Source organism: Rhamphochromis sp. 'chilingali' (genome assembly GCF_963969265.1).
Source record: "Rhamphochromis sp. 'chilingali' genome assembly, chromosome: 22".
NCBI lineage: Eukaryota > Metazoa > Chordata > Actinopteri > Cichliformes > Cichlidae > Rhamphochromis > Rhamphochromis sp. 'chilingali'.
Window position 1 is genome coordinate 21,491,909 of NC_137950.1, and position 19,655 is coordinate 21,511,563.

General features: G+C 39.5%; 2 protein-coding genes across 2 annotated transcripts; both read right to left on the reverse strand.

Moving 5' to 3' along the window:
- Nucleotides 1-1,285: 1,285 nt before the first annotated feature.
- On the reverse strand, nt 1,286-9,690 carry cox7a2l (cytochrome c oxidase subunit 7A2 like). Its single transcript, XM_080872983.1, has 3 exons — nt 9,534-9,690; nt 3,369-3,503; nt 1,286-1,634 (listed from the first exon to the last, which is right to left on the reverse strand). Exons 1-3 carry the CDS (start codon nt 9,603-9,605, stop codon nt 1,494-1,496), a joined length of 348 nt encoding a protein of 115 aa, XP_080729109.1. The 5' UTR covers nt 9,606-9,690; the 3' UTR covers nt 1,286-1,493.
- A 3,291-nt stretch (nt 9,691-12,981) lies between these two features.
- On the reverse strand, nt 12,982-18,937 carry kcng3 (potassium voltage-gated channel, subfamily G, member 3). The gene is made up of 2 exons (XM_080872326.1): nt 18,118-18,937; nt 12,982-16,632 (listed from the first exon to the last, which is right to left on the reverse strand). Exons 1-2 carry the CDS (start codon nt 18,732-18,734, stop codon nt 15,987-15,989), a joined length of 1,263 nt encoding a protein of 420 aa, XP_080728452.1. The 5' UTR covers nt 18,735-18,937; the 3' UTR covers nt 12,982-15,986.
- Nucleotides 18,938-19,655: the final 718 nt, after the last annotated feature.

Here is a 19,655-nt window from a genome sequence, read left to right on the forward strand (position 1 = left end):
CAGAGATGATCATGCTAGTTCTGCTTCCCCCCCCCCACATTTTTTTTAAAATCACCAATATTTTTAAAATACAGTACCGTGCAAAAGTCCTGAGCCACCCATTGTTTTATTCAAGTTTTTGCTAGTAAAATGGGAAATAGTTGCCGTTTTAACCCTTTCCTGGCCTCCTCTATTCATACTGATAATTTGAACCAAAAATGTCAAATGGATTTATCACTCCATAAGAGCTGCTACCACTGAGTTTCAGTTCAGTTCTTGTGTAATTTGGCATGTTTCAGCCTTTTCTCCCCATTTCTCATCCTTAACACCATTTCAGACAAGGATTCAGTGAACAGTAGATGGACCAGGTACATTTCTCAGGTCCTGTGTCACATCTTTGCAGGATTTTTTTTTCCTTCTATTTTCAAGGGTCTTGACCTCCACTTGTTCAGCTTCTTCTGTTTTTTTTTTTTTAAATGACACATTGCACACGAGGCTGAGATATAATCGGATATTTCTTTTCAGCTCACAGCCCTTTTAACTCATTGATGCAAGCACACCATTTTATGCTGGATTCAACTAAAGACATGGGAATAAATGTGTTTTTGCAACAGGCTGCTAATAAAGTATCTAAGGACAATTTAAAATTGGGTATTTGCCAAGTTATAACAAAACAATGTTTCATTCCTTGAGTTAGGGGGCCTTTCTTTTTAAGATTCTTAGGTCATTGTTTAGGCTGATAATGTGAGATATACTAAGGAAATAACTTCAGTACCCAAGCAGCAAATCGTTTTTTTTGTCAGATCAACATATGATAACCAGAGTAAAGAAAGAAACTGCGATAAAACAGAGGTGGTGCATAAGATGGCATGTCACATTACTGTCAAAAATCAGACCTTTTCCTCTCTTTGATTCTGAAAACTTGAATAAAAGTATCTGTAAAAGAAAACCAGACATACGCTACACATCAAGACAAGAGAGAAAAGGCAGACACTGAGATGATTGTCAGATGAGCTGGCGAGGAGCATCTGACATCACACCAGGGCCCACACATACAAATTCTGTATGAGACAGAACTTAAGCCAAGTGAGCAGCAGCTATGCTCCACACAGGGTGTCTCCATCGTGCTCACTCGCTCTCGCACATACATCGCCGCACTACGGCAAGCCATTTGAAAGCTGTGAGAAAGAGCTTTGCTTTTTCTCTGAAAGAGAAGACGGACCTGTTAGCCTATAGATGGCTTTACGTTCCAGTGAGACACCAGCTGATACAGGATTAATGGAAAAAAAAAAGACTTCAAGTATGGCATCTTTTAACTTCTTTCTTCCTGAAATTTTATTAAATCAGACATCTTTTTTTTTCTTTCAAAGAAGAAAGACATTAAAATAGTTTTCAGTGGCTTGATGAAGATCATCTAAGAAGAGTCCCAAGAGTTGGTATAGCGAGGGCCGATAAATGAATGCTGTGAATGGTAGTTAACGGGAGCAGCGAAAGGAAGATGGCAGTTGTGTTGGTCACTTTCTGTTGGGCTGGGCTGCGATGTAGAGCGCCACCAGACAGTAGGCAACGCCTCCTATAGTGAGAGCCATAGTGGTGCGGTACAGTAGCCTGTCGGGATAACCGCGCTTCAAATGAACGGGGATACCGTCTGACGTCTGAAATAAGAGGAAACAGGGAGGGGCAAGAAAAAAAGAAAATCAGAATTAATTTATGATGTTAATCGCAGCAAATACAGAGCGTCGTCATCATCTTTACAGTCACATGACTCAATTACATCAGAGTAAAAGTAGTACATAACCTCCCTATGACTCAGGTAGTTCAGAGAAACTCTCCACTGCAAGGTACAGGTCACCTGGTTACAGGCAGCCTGTCTCCAAATAGTTGCAGTCTGACTGCAATTACTCACAGACAGATTGGCAAAGGTTTGCAAAAAACACTGCTAATTTATAAAGACTGCCAACGAGTCAGAATCAGCCTGCTCTGATGAACGCAGCTTGTCTAATGCATCTATTAGCGATAGAGGACTTGACTCTTGACACCATTTGTGAAGGAATTTCTGTTTCAAGTCTATAAGATTCGGTCTGGACTCCGAATATAAATACTTAATGTGAATGTCTGTGCATGCAAACAGCAGAAGATTGGAAATTGATTGCAGTTCATCACTGCAGTATCGCAAACAGATTGCATGTAACTGCAAACACATGACCTCAATCACGGTTCAGCCCGGACAATGCAGTGCATCGGGTTTGGGTGCTTTAGGTTGGGAACAGAAATGGATGGTGAACTGCAAATGGACTGGTATTTAAATAGCACTTTCTATGCTTGTTGAGCACTCAAAGTGCTTTACACTATAAGCCCCTTTAAACCAATCATCCATACAGCACTTTATTCTATGCATTACTGTAACACAGTTGCAATCTGGGATTTGAGGACACTTTGGACAGAGGAGATGTATATCAAATATCAATCGACCTGCTCTTCCTCCTGAGCTACAGCCACCATCGCAGCCTGACATTTGATTTTATCATGCGTGCCACTGATGAAAAATGGAGCTGCATCTGAAAGACAAGCCTGTTAGACTTGGATTTATTGCCTCTGAATTTGATCAAAATGCGCACAGCTATTTTAGCCATGTACAAATATAAAGAAGGCCTGATGCTGATGGTGTAGTTAGGTGGAGCTTATAAACTAAGTAACAAGACCGCCACTGTGATCCGTTGCTTCCTTTGCCATTAGCCATTTACATCCTTTTCCTGAAGACAATGAGAGTTTACATCCCAATTACATTTTTCATGTTTGATTGTTGTGAAACGTGTTCTTTTGAGACTCTAATATGACACAAACTAATATATATTATATATACACACTGTGTAGTCTGATACTAGCTTAAAATATCAAGTTAACTGAATGTATTTTTGTATAAACTTTGAAAATTCACCGCTGAAGACTTTTGACTGCAAAAATAATGTATTTAAAGCTGTAATTAAAATGGTTGTTTTAGTTCCAATCAATATTTAATCAGCTTCCTTTGAAAGGTGATTTATTTTTTTATTCTTCTCTTTTGTACTAGTGTCGCTCTTAAACAATTTCGTTAATTAATCTAAAAGAGAAAACACGTTCAGCAGCCAATACTGTGATTTCCACTTATTTGAGTGATTGCTCTGTTCAGAGTTCGCCTCTCTTATTCCTATTAATGCAACTTGTGTGGTTGCTACTGGTGGTGGTGGGGTTGGAAGTGGCAAAGGGCCATTAAGAATTGTGAAATAAATATCACTTATTAACTTCTACTAATCAGCCGTCACTGCTTCGACTGATGAAGCTAGCAGGTCGTGAACCCTCGCTGCTTCTTGGTCAAACTGGCGCCTTATTCAGTCTGAGCTCTGCGTTACCTGGAAAAATTTCTGGAGGTCGGGAACCTTGTTTGCTCCCATGTACTCCGCTGTGGCCCCTGCTTCTGACACCACCTTTGTGGGTGTAGCAAAGATCATGGTTGGAGACTCAGCTGGCAAACCGGATCTCAGTCCCTGAAAAGATGAAGAGAAACAACATGCTGGTCACAATAATGCACGAAATAAAAATCTAATGAAAGTGTCAGAGTGAATGTAACATCCTCTCTCCTGCTTATCTATCTATCAACTAAGATTTTAAACAGAAACTTCATTTTTAACATTTACCCCTTGCATAACCATCTCTACTTCCCCGCCACCCAATCCAATCCTGAGGGTACAAGACCTTGACAGACTTAAAAAAAAAACAAAAAACAAAAACCAAGAACAGAATGTAAAATAAAAATAAAAATAGACAAATAAATAAATTAAAAGGAAATCACCAGGGAGAGAAAGGGATGAGAGGCAATCAGCCAACCTCAGCATCATCAGGCACCAGAGGCAATTTTATTTTTTATGTGAGAGAACAATCTTGTTTCCTCCAGTTTGATGCAGTCCAGCACTCTTCGATCAAATCTCTGAACCTACAGTCTCAAGACATTAGCGTCTTTGCATCCTGCAAAAGCTTATTTATTGTTATTTATTTTACAGGTTTGGCCCAGCTAGCATGAATGTTAAATGGCATTTGAACACAGCTTAATGTAGAAGAAACTAACTTAGTATAAATCAGAAGGTTTTCTGAACTGTTCAAATATTAGGGGACTGGCTAGCTACAAGACTAATGACACACTGGGATGTCTTTTAATATTAACAACAATAAACCAGGACACCTCTTCATATCGATCTTCTGTATATTAAGTAAAAATAGTCCACAGTCTTTTGTAGACACTTGACTGAGCAGAGTGCTCCTACATAAATACAGCAGATTAAATGAGTGCATGATCGATTTCATTCTGCAAATTGTATCTCCTCATGTGAGACGCTTTAAGTGCCCCTTTAGATTAATACAGATCATTTCCAGCAGCGGTTCAGCTTTATAAACAAAAGGCATTTAAGCTTATTTCTGTATAAAACAGTTTATTGTTATATCTTCAAATAACAACAGCCTTATCATTTATGGATATTTTGAACCTAGAGATTCTAAACTGTCTCATAAAAGAGAGTAGCTTCAAAACCATCCTTGATCTAAACCCCGAGATGCATAAAAACTTCTGATTAGCCAAGATTTTAAAAACGCTGAACCTGGAAGCTCAGATGAAACACACCTTTTACCTCACTTTTTATAAACAAAGTGTAACTATTCAATTATCTTTCTTATTTAAAGCACAATCAATATGCAAAAAAGAATATGAATAACCTGAGATGTCACTCAATTATCCTTTCATGTTTGCTATAATTTACAGATCACAGTGGAAAGAAAACAAAACCTAGAAATACTGTGCATGTCATCAATTTCCAGCTATTCTGGGGGTCAAAGGGGACACTTTGGACTTTGGTGGTCCAGCTCTGACCCCCAGCCCACATGTTTATCTGCCCTGAACTAAAATAATCTGTTTGACTCTTTTCTCCTTATCTTTAAATCAGCTGCCCTCTGAAAACAATCAGAGCCGTTTACCTCATGACCATATTATATTATCAACTGTCAATAACATCGCATCGACCTAGAGCAGGAAAAAGAAGATACCCAGCTATAAACAGCATGTTTAGACCAGTGTAAAGGTCGAGTGTTTTCAAAACTAATCTCAAAATTCTTAGACTCAAACCTCAAGCTGTCCTATTTTTCCCCGACAGTACACACTGTAAATAAATAAACCACAGGAACATTGCTGTGCACATATACATTTTAAAAAATACACCTCAGTATCCTCTCATTTGGAAGAAGCTTCTCTTGGTTGTTCAAAGTTAGTGGGACACCCATTAGCTTGTTAAGAGTGTGTGGAGGCAGATGGTGTAGGAGTGGGTAAATTAAATCTGACATATAAAAATGCAGAGGCAGTGAAAGATGATTATTTTTACTTTAACTTTTAAACAGAGGTCATTACTAAATGTGTTCACAGCAGGAAGTCATGTTTATGGATTATACCAGAAATACATATACTTCATATACCGGTTATATCACAATGCCTTAGTACAACGGTCATCAGTTTTGTTTTAGTAATAGTACATATCACTAAGCATTTGTGCAAGCCACATGAATTTCAAATTTTAAATGTTAACATTTGCTAACCAACATAAGAGGCTGGGAAATTAAGACTCCGTAAACATAAAAAGCAGGGAAACGCAGTAGGGCCAAATGTTCTTGAACACTTGTTGCTGTGTTTAAACATGATTTAGTTTATTTATGATTTGTGTGGAGGGAAACTTTTACTGCTGTCAACACATCTCTAACAGAGGGATCTGTACTCCACAATTCACGTTTTTATGCTGTCGATCAATCTTTACACTGCTATGCTGAAAGACTTTAAATGTTATATGACATTTTCGGGCTTGTTTATTACAACATTAAGTAGTCTAAACCTTTTTCTGTTTGAGTTGTTCTAGTTTAGAGTTTTCTCATTAGTAAAGGCTAAGATTTGACTAGAAAAAGGACATTTTTGGCATCTTTTTGTTTTTTTAAACACCGTTTTTCTTATTTTTTCCCTAATAGATCTCGAGTTTACTTTTGCTTCCTGTGTCTTGTGCTGCTGTAACAAGTGACTTCTCCAGTGTACAATTAAAGTATGTGAATGGGTTAAATGCAGAGAGCAATTTCCCCACGGGGCTCAATAAAGTACAATAATGTACACACTTTCTTCTTCTAAAACGCCTGGATTTAGTAAGAAACAACCAATAAGCTCCTTAGAAATCTTTAAGTAATCTCCAACTATTTTGTATTCACCAATCTTCTGACACTACAGGTATCTGGATAAAGAAGAAGAAGAAAAAAATGACGATGGTGCTAGAAACACCATTAATGAGACAAACAGAATGAACACCTTCAATTAAATGTGTGGATTCGCTTCATCGGGTTGAACAACACACTGACAAAGGTTTGATAAGGGATTAGGAAGGCTTTCTATCTGATAAAACGATAATCTTACCCTATGCTCACTACGGTTTGCAGTCGTTTGAGAGAAACAAAATGGACAAGACTGAAAGCGAAACTGACTCGTCGCCTTTTAAAATTTTAATCATCACTGCTGAACTAATTCGAAGCACATCCCGGAGTTATTGAAGTGTTCCCAGGTTAGCCAAGAAAAACAGATCTAGAGAATATGAGATGGATTTTTGTTTTTCTGCGAAGAACTGTTTGATCTTTAAGTGGATTGTTATTGTTTTAACCACCTCTTTCATTTGTAATTGAAAACAGAAATCAATTTGGCTCAAATTAGCTAAATAAAAAAAATTTTGATTTGATTTTAACAGTGAAAGAGGAAGTTAAGCTTTTGCTAGAAGTGAAGGCAATTTACTTTTGGTCCAGATTTGAAGAATAAGCCAGTGTATACTGCTGTATGTGGCTTTTGATTTGATTTGTATCAGTGTGTGTACACACAGGGGAGGGGCACCACAGACCTGCTTATTTGCCACTAGGAGAACTACTAAAAAGAAAAGTTCTGACTTAACTTATACATAATAAAGAGCAAAGACAGTGGCTGCTGTGGACACTTGATTGTTTTTAACAGCGTTTCACTTCAGCTCTTTTTTTATGTTTTAACTTTGCTCCTCTCTGCGGCTGGTTGACTGATAACAACAGTGGCACACACACACACACACACACACACACACACACACACACCACACACACACCACACACCACACACCACACACACACACACACACACCATCTGACAACAGAATCTGCTGCAGGCAGACAGACTGCGAACGTGCCACCCACACTGAACCATAAATTGCGTTTCAGGTGCACCCCAGACACTCCTTCACTGTTAGCTGTAAGTGTGCATTTGATCCATATGAACAAAGCAGAAGTAATTTATTACAGAAGTAATTTAAAGTAAACTCAAGAAGTGTACAGGCTTATTAATACTGATGCAATAAAAAGTGAAAGCACTTTTATGAGCACACTCCAGACTGAAGGCTGTAATACTCTGTGCTTGAAAGGTGTTGATTCAGCTGTAATGTCATTTTTGGACGTAGCATACGATGTGCATTATTTAACAGATGTGTTTTTATTATTTAGCCTCACAAATCGGTGGGACATAATAGAAACACCCATCACCAGCACAACTGTGCCTGCGTGTGAATACTGGGTGTAAAAACAACACTGGCAAACATATTTTTTTAATATCACATTTGGCTGTATGAAAATGGAAAAGCCACTGTAATATTTGGTGTCTGCAAATACAATTATGCTGTAAAAAGATGAAATTAAAGTTCATCAGAAAATCTCTACCACCTGCTGCTGTTGATTATCAGCTCATAGAAAGCGAGTGTTGTATCTGACGCCTCGTATGCTGCCTGCGCTCTGCAGGGTTCGGTGCCCTTGCTGGCACATAATAGGTGGCATGCTGGGATGGCCAAATGGAGCTTTGCGTGAATGTACTTTCTTGATGTAATTTAGCAAACTCTGTGTGGTATTTGTTTTGAAACTATTTCCTATATTGCTGGGTTATTTTTAAGCATCATCTAAATTAAAATTCATTTGAATGGTCACTGGGATGCAAAAGCTGAATTTATAGGGGGGACGTGTGTGCGTGATAAGAGGGAGGCAAGTGTAACCCCAATTTAGACTTCTGCTTTGTAAAACATAGCCCACACGAGTGGTCAGTGTCACTGCCAGCCTTTAAGCTTGTGCCGGTTAATTATGTGTTAATTACCAAGTGATCCTGTACCAGTGTTTTATATCAGATCCCAGCCTCTTATAATTATTACTCCCTATAGTGAGATAATGATTGTTATTATCTTGATAAATTAAAAACCCGAAGAGAAAAAAGTAGCAGACGTGCACGTCGGAGTATGACGTAGGTTAGGGCGTAAACTTCCCACTAAAGCATAAATCCCCAGTAACAGTAAACATGTAAGCAGAGGAGGTGGTGGCAGATGAGTTTAAACACATGGGGTCAACCATTCAAAGAAACAGACAGTGCATAAGAGAACTAAAGAAGAGGTTGCAGGCAGGGAAGAGTGGGTGGAGAGGAGTATCGGGACAGAAAGACAGGCAGCAAGAGTGAAAAGGGAAGGTCTACGAGATTGTAGTGAGACCTTCTGTGATGTAGGGGTTGGAGACTGTGGCACTGACAAAAAGACGGGGCAGTGCTGGAAATACTAAGATATTCACTGGTTGTGACCATCATAGACGGGATTAGAAATGCTCAGATCTGAAGAAAGTTGGAGAGGCAAGGCTGAAGTGGTTTGGAGATGTGTAGAGACAATGTATTGGACCAAGGATGTTGAAGGTGGAGCTGTCAAGCTATCAGAGGGGAAGACCACAAAGGATTCATGGATATAGTGAAGGAGGTAAATTAAGATTTTAAGCTCCTTTCTGAACATTAAAAACTACACCAAGTTTTACAAGCACATGTGACGGTGAGAGGGATAATAACACACCGGTGGACTGGAGGTAAACAAGCTTTTCAGTAAGTACATATTTAAATTAAAGCTCAATTTTCTCCTAGCAAACGACGACATGACTTTTAAACAGAGACAAAGGAGCTTCGAGGTAATTTAACCCCCTATCAGAGCACCACCACCGTGTAAGGGACCCACGGGGGAGCCATAATAAAGGTCACATCAAGCACACCTGCCACCGAGGCCATTCAATTTCGAAATTGCCTGTAGAGTCACACCAAGGCCAGATCCACAGATTGGAATTGACCGTTCAGGCTAAAGGTTAAATAAAGGTTCCGTGATAAGGACGTGATGAGGCGGGGGAAGCGAATTACATTGTGCAAAGAAATGGAAAAGAAAGGCCACAACCTTTTTGATATTTGTCTAAAGAGCTTCCAAGACCTTTAAAATGAAATCCAGATCAAGACTACGCGTCTAACTATCGTGTGATCAAACAGGAAACTGGTGTTTAGGCTTTAAAGCGGGCATATGTTTGGCTTCACCGACTCTAAAGCTCTCCAGCTGAGCTTTAAGCCCTCGTTACTACAGTCGAGTGCTACATCAAGGTCAACCCCGGCGGTTATCCACACGCTCTCTTACAGCCATCCCGCTTCCGGCACTCACCTGAGGGTTGTAGGCGGTTGCAGGAGCAGAGCCCGTTAGTTTCTGGGTGAAACCACTGAACTTGTAGTACATTTTTCTTCTGAAGGAGGACCGGGACGAGGTGTTATGTACTAAAGAAATCCACCGGTAAGGACCGTCCTGTTGGGACCTTCGAGGGAAAGTGACGCAACAGTTAGCTGACCCAACACTGCCTGTTTAAAAGTCGAACCAAAACGGAGGGCGACCGGAAGCGTACGCGTACAGTTAAATGCAAAGTGTGGACAACAAAATGTCACCAGGAGTTCAAACAACGGAAAAAAAAAAATGAAAATAGTACACGAAAGGGGGGTGGAAGCCAATCTCAATTTCTATTTCTATTTCGACTTACTGATTCAAACTTCAGATAGAATAATAAAATTATTAAGTACCTTTTCTGATAATAAACTTTTTAAACTTCTGTCATGCTTTTCAAAAGAAACTAAAATAATATGACAGAATAAAAATCAGCCGAAACAGCTTTACACAGACACATACATAAATAAACGTACATTTAAAGAGTTTGGTGAAAAGCTAAACTGAGTCAAGTATTAACTCAAACACTGAACTTCTTTGAAGTTCATTTGTTTTGTGAGAGATCTTATTTAATAGAGACAAATGTCACAATAATACAGTGAAAAGTGTTAAATGGGAATGGCAATACATAAACACTGCTAGCGTCACAGATTTGGTTATATACCTCATATTTAGGTTCAAATTATTCAGTGTGGAAAGTAAAAAACAGGACGGGTTTGAGATTAACTGACTGAACACGTGACTGATTAAACAAATGTAATGAGGGCGGGTAAATAATTACAAACACGGAAAACTAATAAGGAAAGGAAGTCAAAATTGTAAAGAGCCTGGGAATTTACAAAATAAAATAGGAATTAACAGGCACAAAAATACAACCAACCACCATAGTGGTGCCTTTATTTAGTGATAATTCTTCTTTGCCATTAAAAGTTTTAAAGTCATAATGTTTTTGTTTTTAATTTCTGTTGGCAGGGCGTCTCTGATCTTTTGACTTTTTAACTGGCAGCTCGATATGTGATGTATTTTAAAATCTCTAACTATCAGCTGGATTCTCCCTTGTATCAAAAGGCTCTTTCAGTCACACAGTTAGGGTAACCTTGGCAATATACTTTGGATAGTTACACTCGTGATTAATTCAAGTTTTCAATTAATTTGAGTTTGAAATAGCTGAGAATCATTGATCTCCTAAAAAATAAAAAATAAAACCCTACATTTTCTACAAATCTACAATTTCTGAATGTTCAAGTAGCAAAAATGTGTTAAAACCAACAAACAAATTGAAAATGTTAAGTGACATGCATAGTCCCCAGAGAATGAAATCTATGAGTCGCAAAATATTTCTTCTGTGCCACCAGCAGGTCAAGATTTTTGTGGTTTTGAGTGAATTAACTCAAAAATGTCTGATCATTTTATATTTATTAAGCACTCACACTGCCATCATAATGAAGTTCAGTAACTTTGGCGATTTGAGAATCTTTCCTCTGGTGTCATCAAGGTCTAAAGGCATAAAGTGTTGTTGGAAATAACTCTAAAATAGAACATTTTCTGCTCACACATTATTCAAATGGAGTGCTATAAAGAAGTACACCATAAGGATGCATTTATAACAAGCCTTCTTACGTAATTGTTAAAAAAATGTCTTGAATATTTTTTAATTGTTGATCATTCTTTTAAGAGAATTGCAGTTCTTATCAGTGGTTGTGCAATTGTTCAGGACAAAACTATTATAGAAAAGTGGTACTAGTTGTAACATTAGCTATATGTGTATGTAACTCCCTAAAAGCCTTGCAGTTACATAATATGTTCACCCCACCGGCTTCATATGTGTGTGCTTTGTCTTCTGTGTCATGTTTTTTAATTCGTCCTTCCAGGAGCTGTTTTTGTAGCTTAGAACATAGAAAGGCCCATTATAACAAAGTGGCCCATTATAACAAAGTGACACACGGACCCTCTTTAACGGTTTCCAGAGGTGTATAGAGCACCTGCATGCATGAAGGTCACATAACATTATGGTTTTTGTTTGCAAGTCGACATTAGTAATAAAAGAAACACGAGCCTTTCATGATTTGTGCTAGTTTCTGCTGAGATTGCAATTAAAATCGTCCCTGAAGAAGATTCCTGAGTTTGTCGTCTTACTTTGGCTGAAAGCAGAATTTGTCTTTTTACACTTCAAAGTTTCTTTTTTTCTCAGTGTCAGCAGCCAACCGCTGCCAAGTGCAGCTTGGTTCCCAGGTTCTGCCTGCTTGCATTTTGACCTTTTGTCTGTTTATTGGACATTGGATGCCTGCCTGTGAATTCCCATTTTAGTTTGTCTGGTTGGATTGCCCTTTCTGGTTTTGGACCCTAGCCTGCTTCAACCTTTACTTCTGCTATATTCGCTCTGCCTCAGGTGTCTGTATGTGGGTCTTATTCTCTGTTGACCTTTAACACTGTTAGCACCAGTTGTGACTTATAATTGTAAGTCCACCTTTTGCCTTCACAACTATCTTCATTTTTTGTGGCATAGATTCAATACAGTGTTGGAAACATTCTTTAGACATTTTGGTCCATATTGACATGATAGCATCGCACAGTTCCTACAGATTTATCAGGTAATAATAAGCAGTTATCTGAACTGCTGTTGCCTTCCAGTCAACTCAAAGAAGTCTAACCATTCTCTTCTGACCTCTGGCATCAACAAGAAATTTACACTCAGAGAACCGCTGCTCACTGGATATCCCCCCCCCCCCCCCCCTTTTTGTTTTAGACAATTCTCTGTAAATCCTAGAGATGGCTGTAAATCCCAGTAGATCAACAGTCTTCTGCAACGCTCAGACCAGCCTATCTGGCATCAACAACTGTGCCACATTCAAACTCTCTTAAAACACCTTTCCTCTAAATTCTGATGCTCGGTTTAAACCTCAGCAGGTCATCTTGACCATATCTACATGCCTAAATGCACTGGGTTGCTGCCATGTGATTGGCTGATTAGATATTTTTACCCTCATGGCAGTACTTTGTGAACCAGACTGCAGTGCAATGATCGCTCCAGTGTGAATCCAATGAGTGCACTAAATGACCTTGCCAACAGGCTCAGATGTTCCTCGGGTTAAATGTTACATTCCCACTGCCTCCACAAAGTAATGGGAGAAGGGTTTAAATGGTATTGCGATCATTGCATGAATATTTCAAAATCGCACCTTCACTGATCACGTCCTGAGGTCAATTTTTAGTTCTGCTAATTTAATTAAGAATATCATGAGTTTGAATATTGTGAGAGCTGATGATTGAGACTGATAATTTTCAGAACATGACACTGAGATCAGACTATTTTTCTGGCTCAATCTGATTTCTAATACACTATTAGACAGTCAGAGGCATTTTGCAAAGAGTAATTTTATTACAAAAGCTCGTACATTGATCACATTAATTACAACTCCAGAGTGTACTGATGAAAATGTTTTGATTGATGGTTTCAATCAGGCCTGGCCAAACTTCACTGGTAAAAAGCTATGCTACATGAATAATGCATTGGAAGGTAGGTAATAAAATATTGATTGTGTTTAATTCAATTGTGCAACTACTTAAAAAGCACATCAATAGCAGCTACGAGGATACGGAGGTGTCTACAGTACACATTAAATACATACAGGGCTGCACAGATTATGAGGATTTAACATATGTAGACTACTATCAGTACAAAGACACAGTGAACATTGTTTAAATTTCCTTTGCAAGAAGAAGAAGAGCAGGATTTTGATGCGTGTGTGTAAAAAGAGGATTGTTGATGGCAACAGGAGGAAGAGGAGAGGAGATGCAGAGAAAGACTGTTGTGTGGGAGAGGTGTTGACTTGTTTGTTTGGATCATGTGTCTCTTCAACAAATCGTATCATCTTGGCAAACCGTGCAAACATGTCTGAATCATGAATGTCAGAACCATGACATTGACAGCCTCCATTGTTCTTTTTTTTTTTTTCCCTCTACACTTGATTTTTTTCCCCCTGTACGTTTGTTTTTGGTAATTTTAAATAATCGCTCTGATGCTGTGATATTCCAGATAATCCTAGGACAAAAAAGCTGCGTGCCAGCCAGGAGGTGTGCGTGGATGTAGCCTATTTGCGTGCACACAAATCAAACCACAATTATGATTGACATGCTGGAGGATGATGTTGCCTTGGAGACACAGAAATACAAAATGCCTTACATTCACTGGCAAACAGAGAAGCGAATTCTTCGTGCTCGGGTTTGAACCACATTCCAACATTTTTGCCCAGAATCTTTTATGCTCACTTTCACACTCCATCTGCTCTGTCATATCTATCTCAGTGTTATTGTCTGCCACCTTGCAGTCCTCGGTGACCTGTCTCCATATTTCATTATCATCGGCTTAACTCCCCCCCACAGACCCCCAAACTAAGCCCTCTGTTTAACTCCTCCATCCCCACTTTGCAGTCCCCTGTTCACTCCTTCTCTTTATTTCACAGGTTTAACAGGATGCATCTAGGTCACACATCAATCTTGTGTAACTTGTACCATCTGTGTGCAAAGCTTAGACAAAGTGAAAGGCTGATGGCCAGACAAACAAACACAAACATACACACACGTTGCACTTGACGCAGCCGTCTCTGCCAGTGTTGTAACCAGGGGAATATGAGTAAACAGCAGCCGCTGTCAGATCTGGATTGACTGCACCTGTCTGCGTTTAATTAATAAATATCTGTGTATTCCTATTGTTACGTATGGTGCAGTTAAGAAGAGAGTCGCACAACATGTTGGTTCAAGACAATGAAAACAAAAGCTTCTATTCTACACATACAAAAGGCTCTGCGATCAGACTTTAATAACCTACAAACTTGGCTGTCAGATAACAAATTACTGCTCAATAAAAACCTGCTTTATGCTCTTTGGCCTGAGACAGAACATCAACTTAAATCTAATTTGCTGCATTTAACCCATAATGATGCTGGAGCTCTTCAGAAAACGGGGGAAAAAATGAAATATTTATGTGTGTGGGTTGACTCTGAACTTACCTTCCAACCACACATCGATCATTTCGTGAAGGTAAGCTTTGGTGCTGGTGCTCTGCATTGTTCCACACTTTTTTTTTCTTTTTACAGCCTATTGAAGTGCTTTAACCCTGATCTTCTTCATCTCAATGGTACATACTATGATTTACAATTGGCTGCGCTTTCTTTTTCTAACATAATGTGACTTAGTAAATACATGATATAATTTTTATTTGTAGTGTTTTTAATGCATTATTTTGATTATAGTCACACTTTTTTAAACTTCTACATCATGTATTAGAAGCTTTGATCTAAACCCGTTTTAAAATAGATTTTATTCTTTTACTTATGTTCTGTCATATATAATGTTGCACTGGTGAAATCTCATATTAAACAAAGTTTAAAAAATAGTGATATGTATGTGTATATGTACAAGTAGCCTTTAGTCTGCTCTGATGCTCACACTTAAATCTGTGAGATACCAAAAACAGCAGATATACTTAACATGATCATCTCAAGCACACAGCTTTGTCTATGAGTGCAAAAGCCCCAGCCATCAGCCTTTCAGAGCTTCTGTCTGCAAGGGACAGCGAATCAGAAGAAAGTTGGATTAAAGGGAGGGTGCCTTTAAAGGGAGAAAGCTATAACAGCTTATTTCAGACAGTGGGTGAACTGAGGGGTTGCACAAGGCCCTATTGAACAATAATTCATGCAAAGCTATTCTAATAGTGTTAAGGAATTAAAACAACAGCATTTATGTTTCATTTTGTGTTTGACTAAAATAAGCTTAGTACCTTTAAATATGAGCTCTGTGTTATTTTTTCACTGACTTGAAAATATCTTGTTTTGTCAACTCAGAGTAGAATAAATTATTGAAAACATAAGCAAACATTAATTTATTGTTTTACTATTAAGTTAATATATGTCTGGTTTATGTTATTTTCTGTCCTTTTTTTTTTGGTAGGTATACTCCAACATATCTGCCTTGCTGTCTGTATCAGCCTTGTTGACTGATGTTGTTCTACTGGTAAACAAGATGCCATTTACCAATGTCCTTCACTGACATTTATATATTTTGCACTGACTAAATGTTCACAGATAGTTGTTTTTATAATGACAATTTGTTTTCCTGATGCTTAGGGGAAATAAAAAATAACTTCAAAAACAAAATAAACTGAAACACATGAAGATATTGCAGAATTTCACAATTGTTAAATGTTATGTTTTCTTAGTCTTCTTTTTTCTGTTTGATATATGAATGTTTAAAGGGTTTTTCTAGGAAATTTATTGTACCTGGATGTAGACTGGACAAAATAAAATCTGGAAGGAAAAAAGGGCACATCGAACATTTGATGGTCTTCTGGTCATTAGAGTTTCTTTTTTTTGTCGGCAGGATGGTAGGGAGGATAGGACATGTTCATCGCAGCATTTCTGCCGACAGGTTGCGTGCATATCTGGCAGAGCGCAGTTTGAGTTCATGGTAGCACTGAACAAAACTGTGGTAGATGAATGTGATGGGCAGCGCCAGGAGCACAATGCCGCTCACTACACACATTCCCCCAAGCACCCGTCCTCCGATTGTTACCGGGTACACATCCCCGTAACCCACTGTTGTCATTGAAATAATAACCCACCAGGCAGCAGCAGGGATGCTGGCATAATCACTGTTCTGGGTCTCGAGATCCAAGCCGTGTTCCAGTAGCTGGGCCAGGGCACTGTATATAGCCATGGCAACGCAGACAAACACCATCAACATGACCATCTCTCGGTAGCAGCGCCTGAGAGTCAACCCTAGAGTCTGCAGTCCCAGGAAGTGTCTGGCCAGCTTCATGAGCCAGAACACTCTCATCATCCTCAGGACTCGGAGTATGACTCCAGCAACCCCGAGCCCAGCACCCGGCATCCCTGCCCGGGCCATCGCCATAGTGACATAGTAAGGGGTAATGGCAATCACGTCGATGATGTTGAGTGGCCTGCGGAGGAAGTCCCACTTGTCTTTAGCCACCAGAAAGCGCACTATGCACTCTGCCGTGAACCAGCCAATACACACTGCCTCCACTATCCTACAGAGAAGATAGAAGAAAAATTAGTTGCACACACTGTAAACAGGAAATGACAGAGGAGGTACAGTGAGATATGGATGGCATGAAATATGAAATACTGCCTGGCAGTCAGTAAATGTGAGGAAGGAGGAAGCAAAGCAAGGGGAGTTAAATGATGGGAAATAAGGAACAAAGCTGTCACAGTTCAGGCCTGGCACAAGTAAACAAAGACAGCAGGACAGATACATGGGCTAGTAAATTTCCGGCAAACTGCACAGAGGGAGGGTTTAAACCCTTCAAAGAAAGACTGTGTCAAAGACGGTCACATAATTACCCCATTGACAAGCAGAGCAAGGCCAGTCAAAATGAATTAGAGAATGATGATTCTTGCATTAGATATAAATGCAGTGAAGCCCAGAAATGACAAAAATACCTGCAAAGCAACTATCAGAATAGTTGCACCAACCCAAATTATGTAGCAACTGAGAGAACTGCATCATCTAATGACATGAAACTAAATTGGAATCCTTTTGCCCTCAAAGTATACAAGCCACTTGTATTGGCTACTTAACCACTGTAGCTGATCCAAAACTCAAAACTATGTCCAGCCTGAGGGAGCATAACCTAACCTTATATAGAGAATGGGCAGCTCAGGCTTCCAGGAAAGTACAGGCCAAAATCACGCAGACATGGAGATACACGTTTTCGCGCCTACATGCTTAAGTTAGAGAAACAAAACTCTGACTTATGATGATTCCTGTAAGTGGCCTAATTTCTTTGTTTGCTTGCACTATTATATAATCCCCTCAGTACACATTCTACTTTTATCTCATTGCCCACTCAAATATTATGAATCTATGATTACCTGATGTTTGCCCTTCATGTGCGCAATGCAGTGTAAACTAAGCAGGACAGTAAACATATTCAGACTAACTGTGAAGAGGGTGGGAGAAATAAGAGGGGAAAGCTATGGATTGGCTATTGATTTGCTTCCTCGGGGGCCTGTCCGGCTGTCATGTGAGGAGCCTAAGGTGTAATGTGCTGCCTGAAACTTGTCAGCGGGCATATTGAGTTCAGGGGCATCAATTCACTAAAGCACAAGAACAAATCCCCTGCAGGCAACGTAATACATGGATGTTTTAAATATCTTGCTTTGCTGTCATTCTTATTTTTATGTTATTATACCAAACATCCTAGAAAACACTCAAAAAGCTGAGGTAGAAAACATCTCAATGCATCCACCTCGTGGTTAATATTAGTGCGCAATGACTTTGGCCGTTGCCTTGAACTCATGCATGATCAAATGTTAAGAGGTATATTTATTTATTTATGCTACTTGTAATGACAAAATCAAATATTTGACACGATTTCATCTGTTCAGCTCACTTTTACACAAGACTGTCTCAGTTGTAGGATATCCGCACACATTGCGCCGAAACATTTGGCAGCATTTTCATGAGGGGGCTTCTATTCCTTCAAGTTAACTGACCCTTGACAATCGCCTACCTGTGTTCCTCCACAGTAGTTCTCTTGGCTGTATCCCAATCCGGCAGGGTGCTAGCGCACAGCATGATCATAGAAACGATAACAAAGATCACGGACACTGAAGCCAAAAGCTGCGCTACAAGGGAAGAGTTGGGCTCCTCAAAAGCCTTGCGCATTTTCTCGAGCCACCTAGCGCGACATGTGAGCTCAGCCTCTTGCACTGACTCCCCTGTGCTCTGGGGCTCATCCTCGATGTCCCCCTCAGAGAGTGTGTCCAGTCCGATGTCGGACATCCTATCGTCCAGGCGTTTCTGGCAGCAGGAGTCCAAGTGCGCGCTCTCCAGTCCCCAGTAGAGCATCTCTGTGTAGAAAGACAGCTCACACACTCCGGGAACAAATCGGAGTTTGCCGGAGCGCACGTACAACATAATAAACACGAAAGCCTGAGCGTGGCGGTCGAAGAAAAACTCATTCCGGTCCCGATCGTAGTCATCGCAGAGTTCGAGGACCTCTTTCTCGGTTGCGCAGGCAATCAGGCGGCTGACGCGTCGAAGAGGGAAATCCCTGATCACCTCACGGGTGAAGGCGTACCGGGTTCCCCCGACGTTAAGCACGCAGATGCTCTTCCCGAACTTCATTTTGACAACTTAAATCATGAAAGCCTAAAAGAACTCTTCACAGTCCATTCTTCCTTCCATCGCAGGAGTTTGGGCACTTGGGGAACTCGTCTCCCCTGCCCCGGGGCGTGGTTCGCTTTGAGTGAAGGTGGCCCTGCGCTGAGGTCCGTGGCTGCTAACTGTTAACTCTTCCCTCTGTCATTGACTCTATTCTCCGTCTCCCTCTGTAGCCTGAAGAAGAGACTCATCACCCCAGTCAGCTCCAGCCAATCCCATCAGTGATGTCACAAGCGCGCGCGCGGACACACGCAGAGAAAAATCCATAAGCAACAGGAGTATAGAGCGTAATATGTGATTTAAGTCCACAGTGGAGACTGCTGCTTCCTATAAAATACTGTTTAGATTCTCCTGGAAGCAGATGAGAAATTATCGTCAAACATGATGAAAACCGGGAGGAAAATTCTTGTTTAAGAAAGCTTAGTTATGTCTCACTGTAATATTCCCTGTTACACTGACAAAAAAATAGATGTGAAGCTTGTATTTGATATGCTTGCACCATTATTAAAATTTTGACCATTTTATATCATTTGATTAAGATAGATAGAGATACTTATATATGACTTGTGAAACAAAAGATACATTATGTTGAGGTAAGTATAATAGAAAAGATAGCAAGAGAAATATATGCACACATGAATAATTTATTATTGTTATTATTGCTAGTATTATTATTATACAAATAATGTTTTTTTTTACTATTATTTTGATTTATGCAGATATGTGCAGCTTTATTTATTTATGTATTTGTTTTGAACAAACATAAAGAAAATAGTAATTGTTTTAACTTAGCAATGCAAATATTCTATACCAGCTCATTTGATAGCAAAATAAAATAATAATAATAATATCTACATCAATGTTTTAGCCGTGCGACAAACTGGC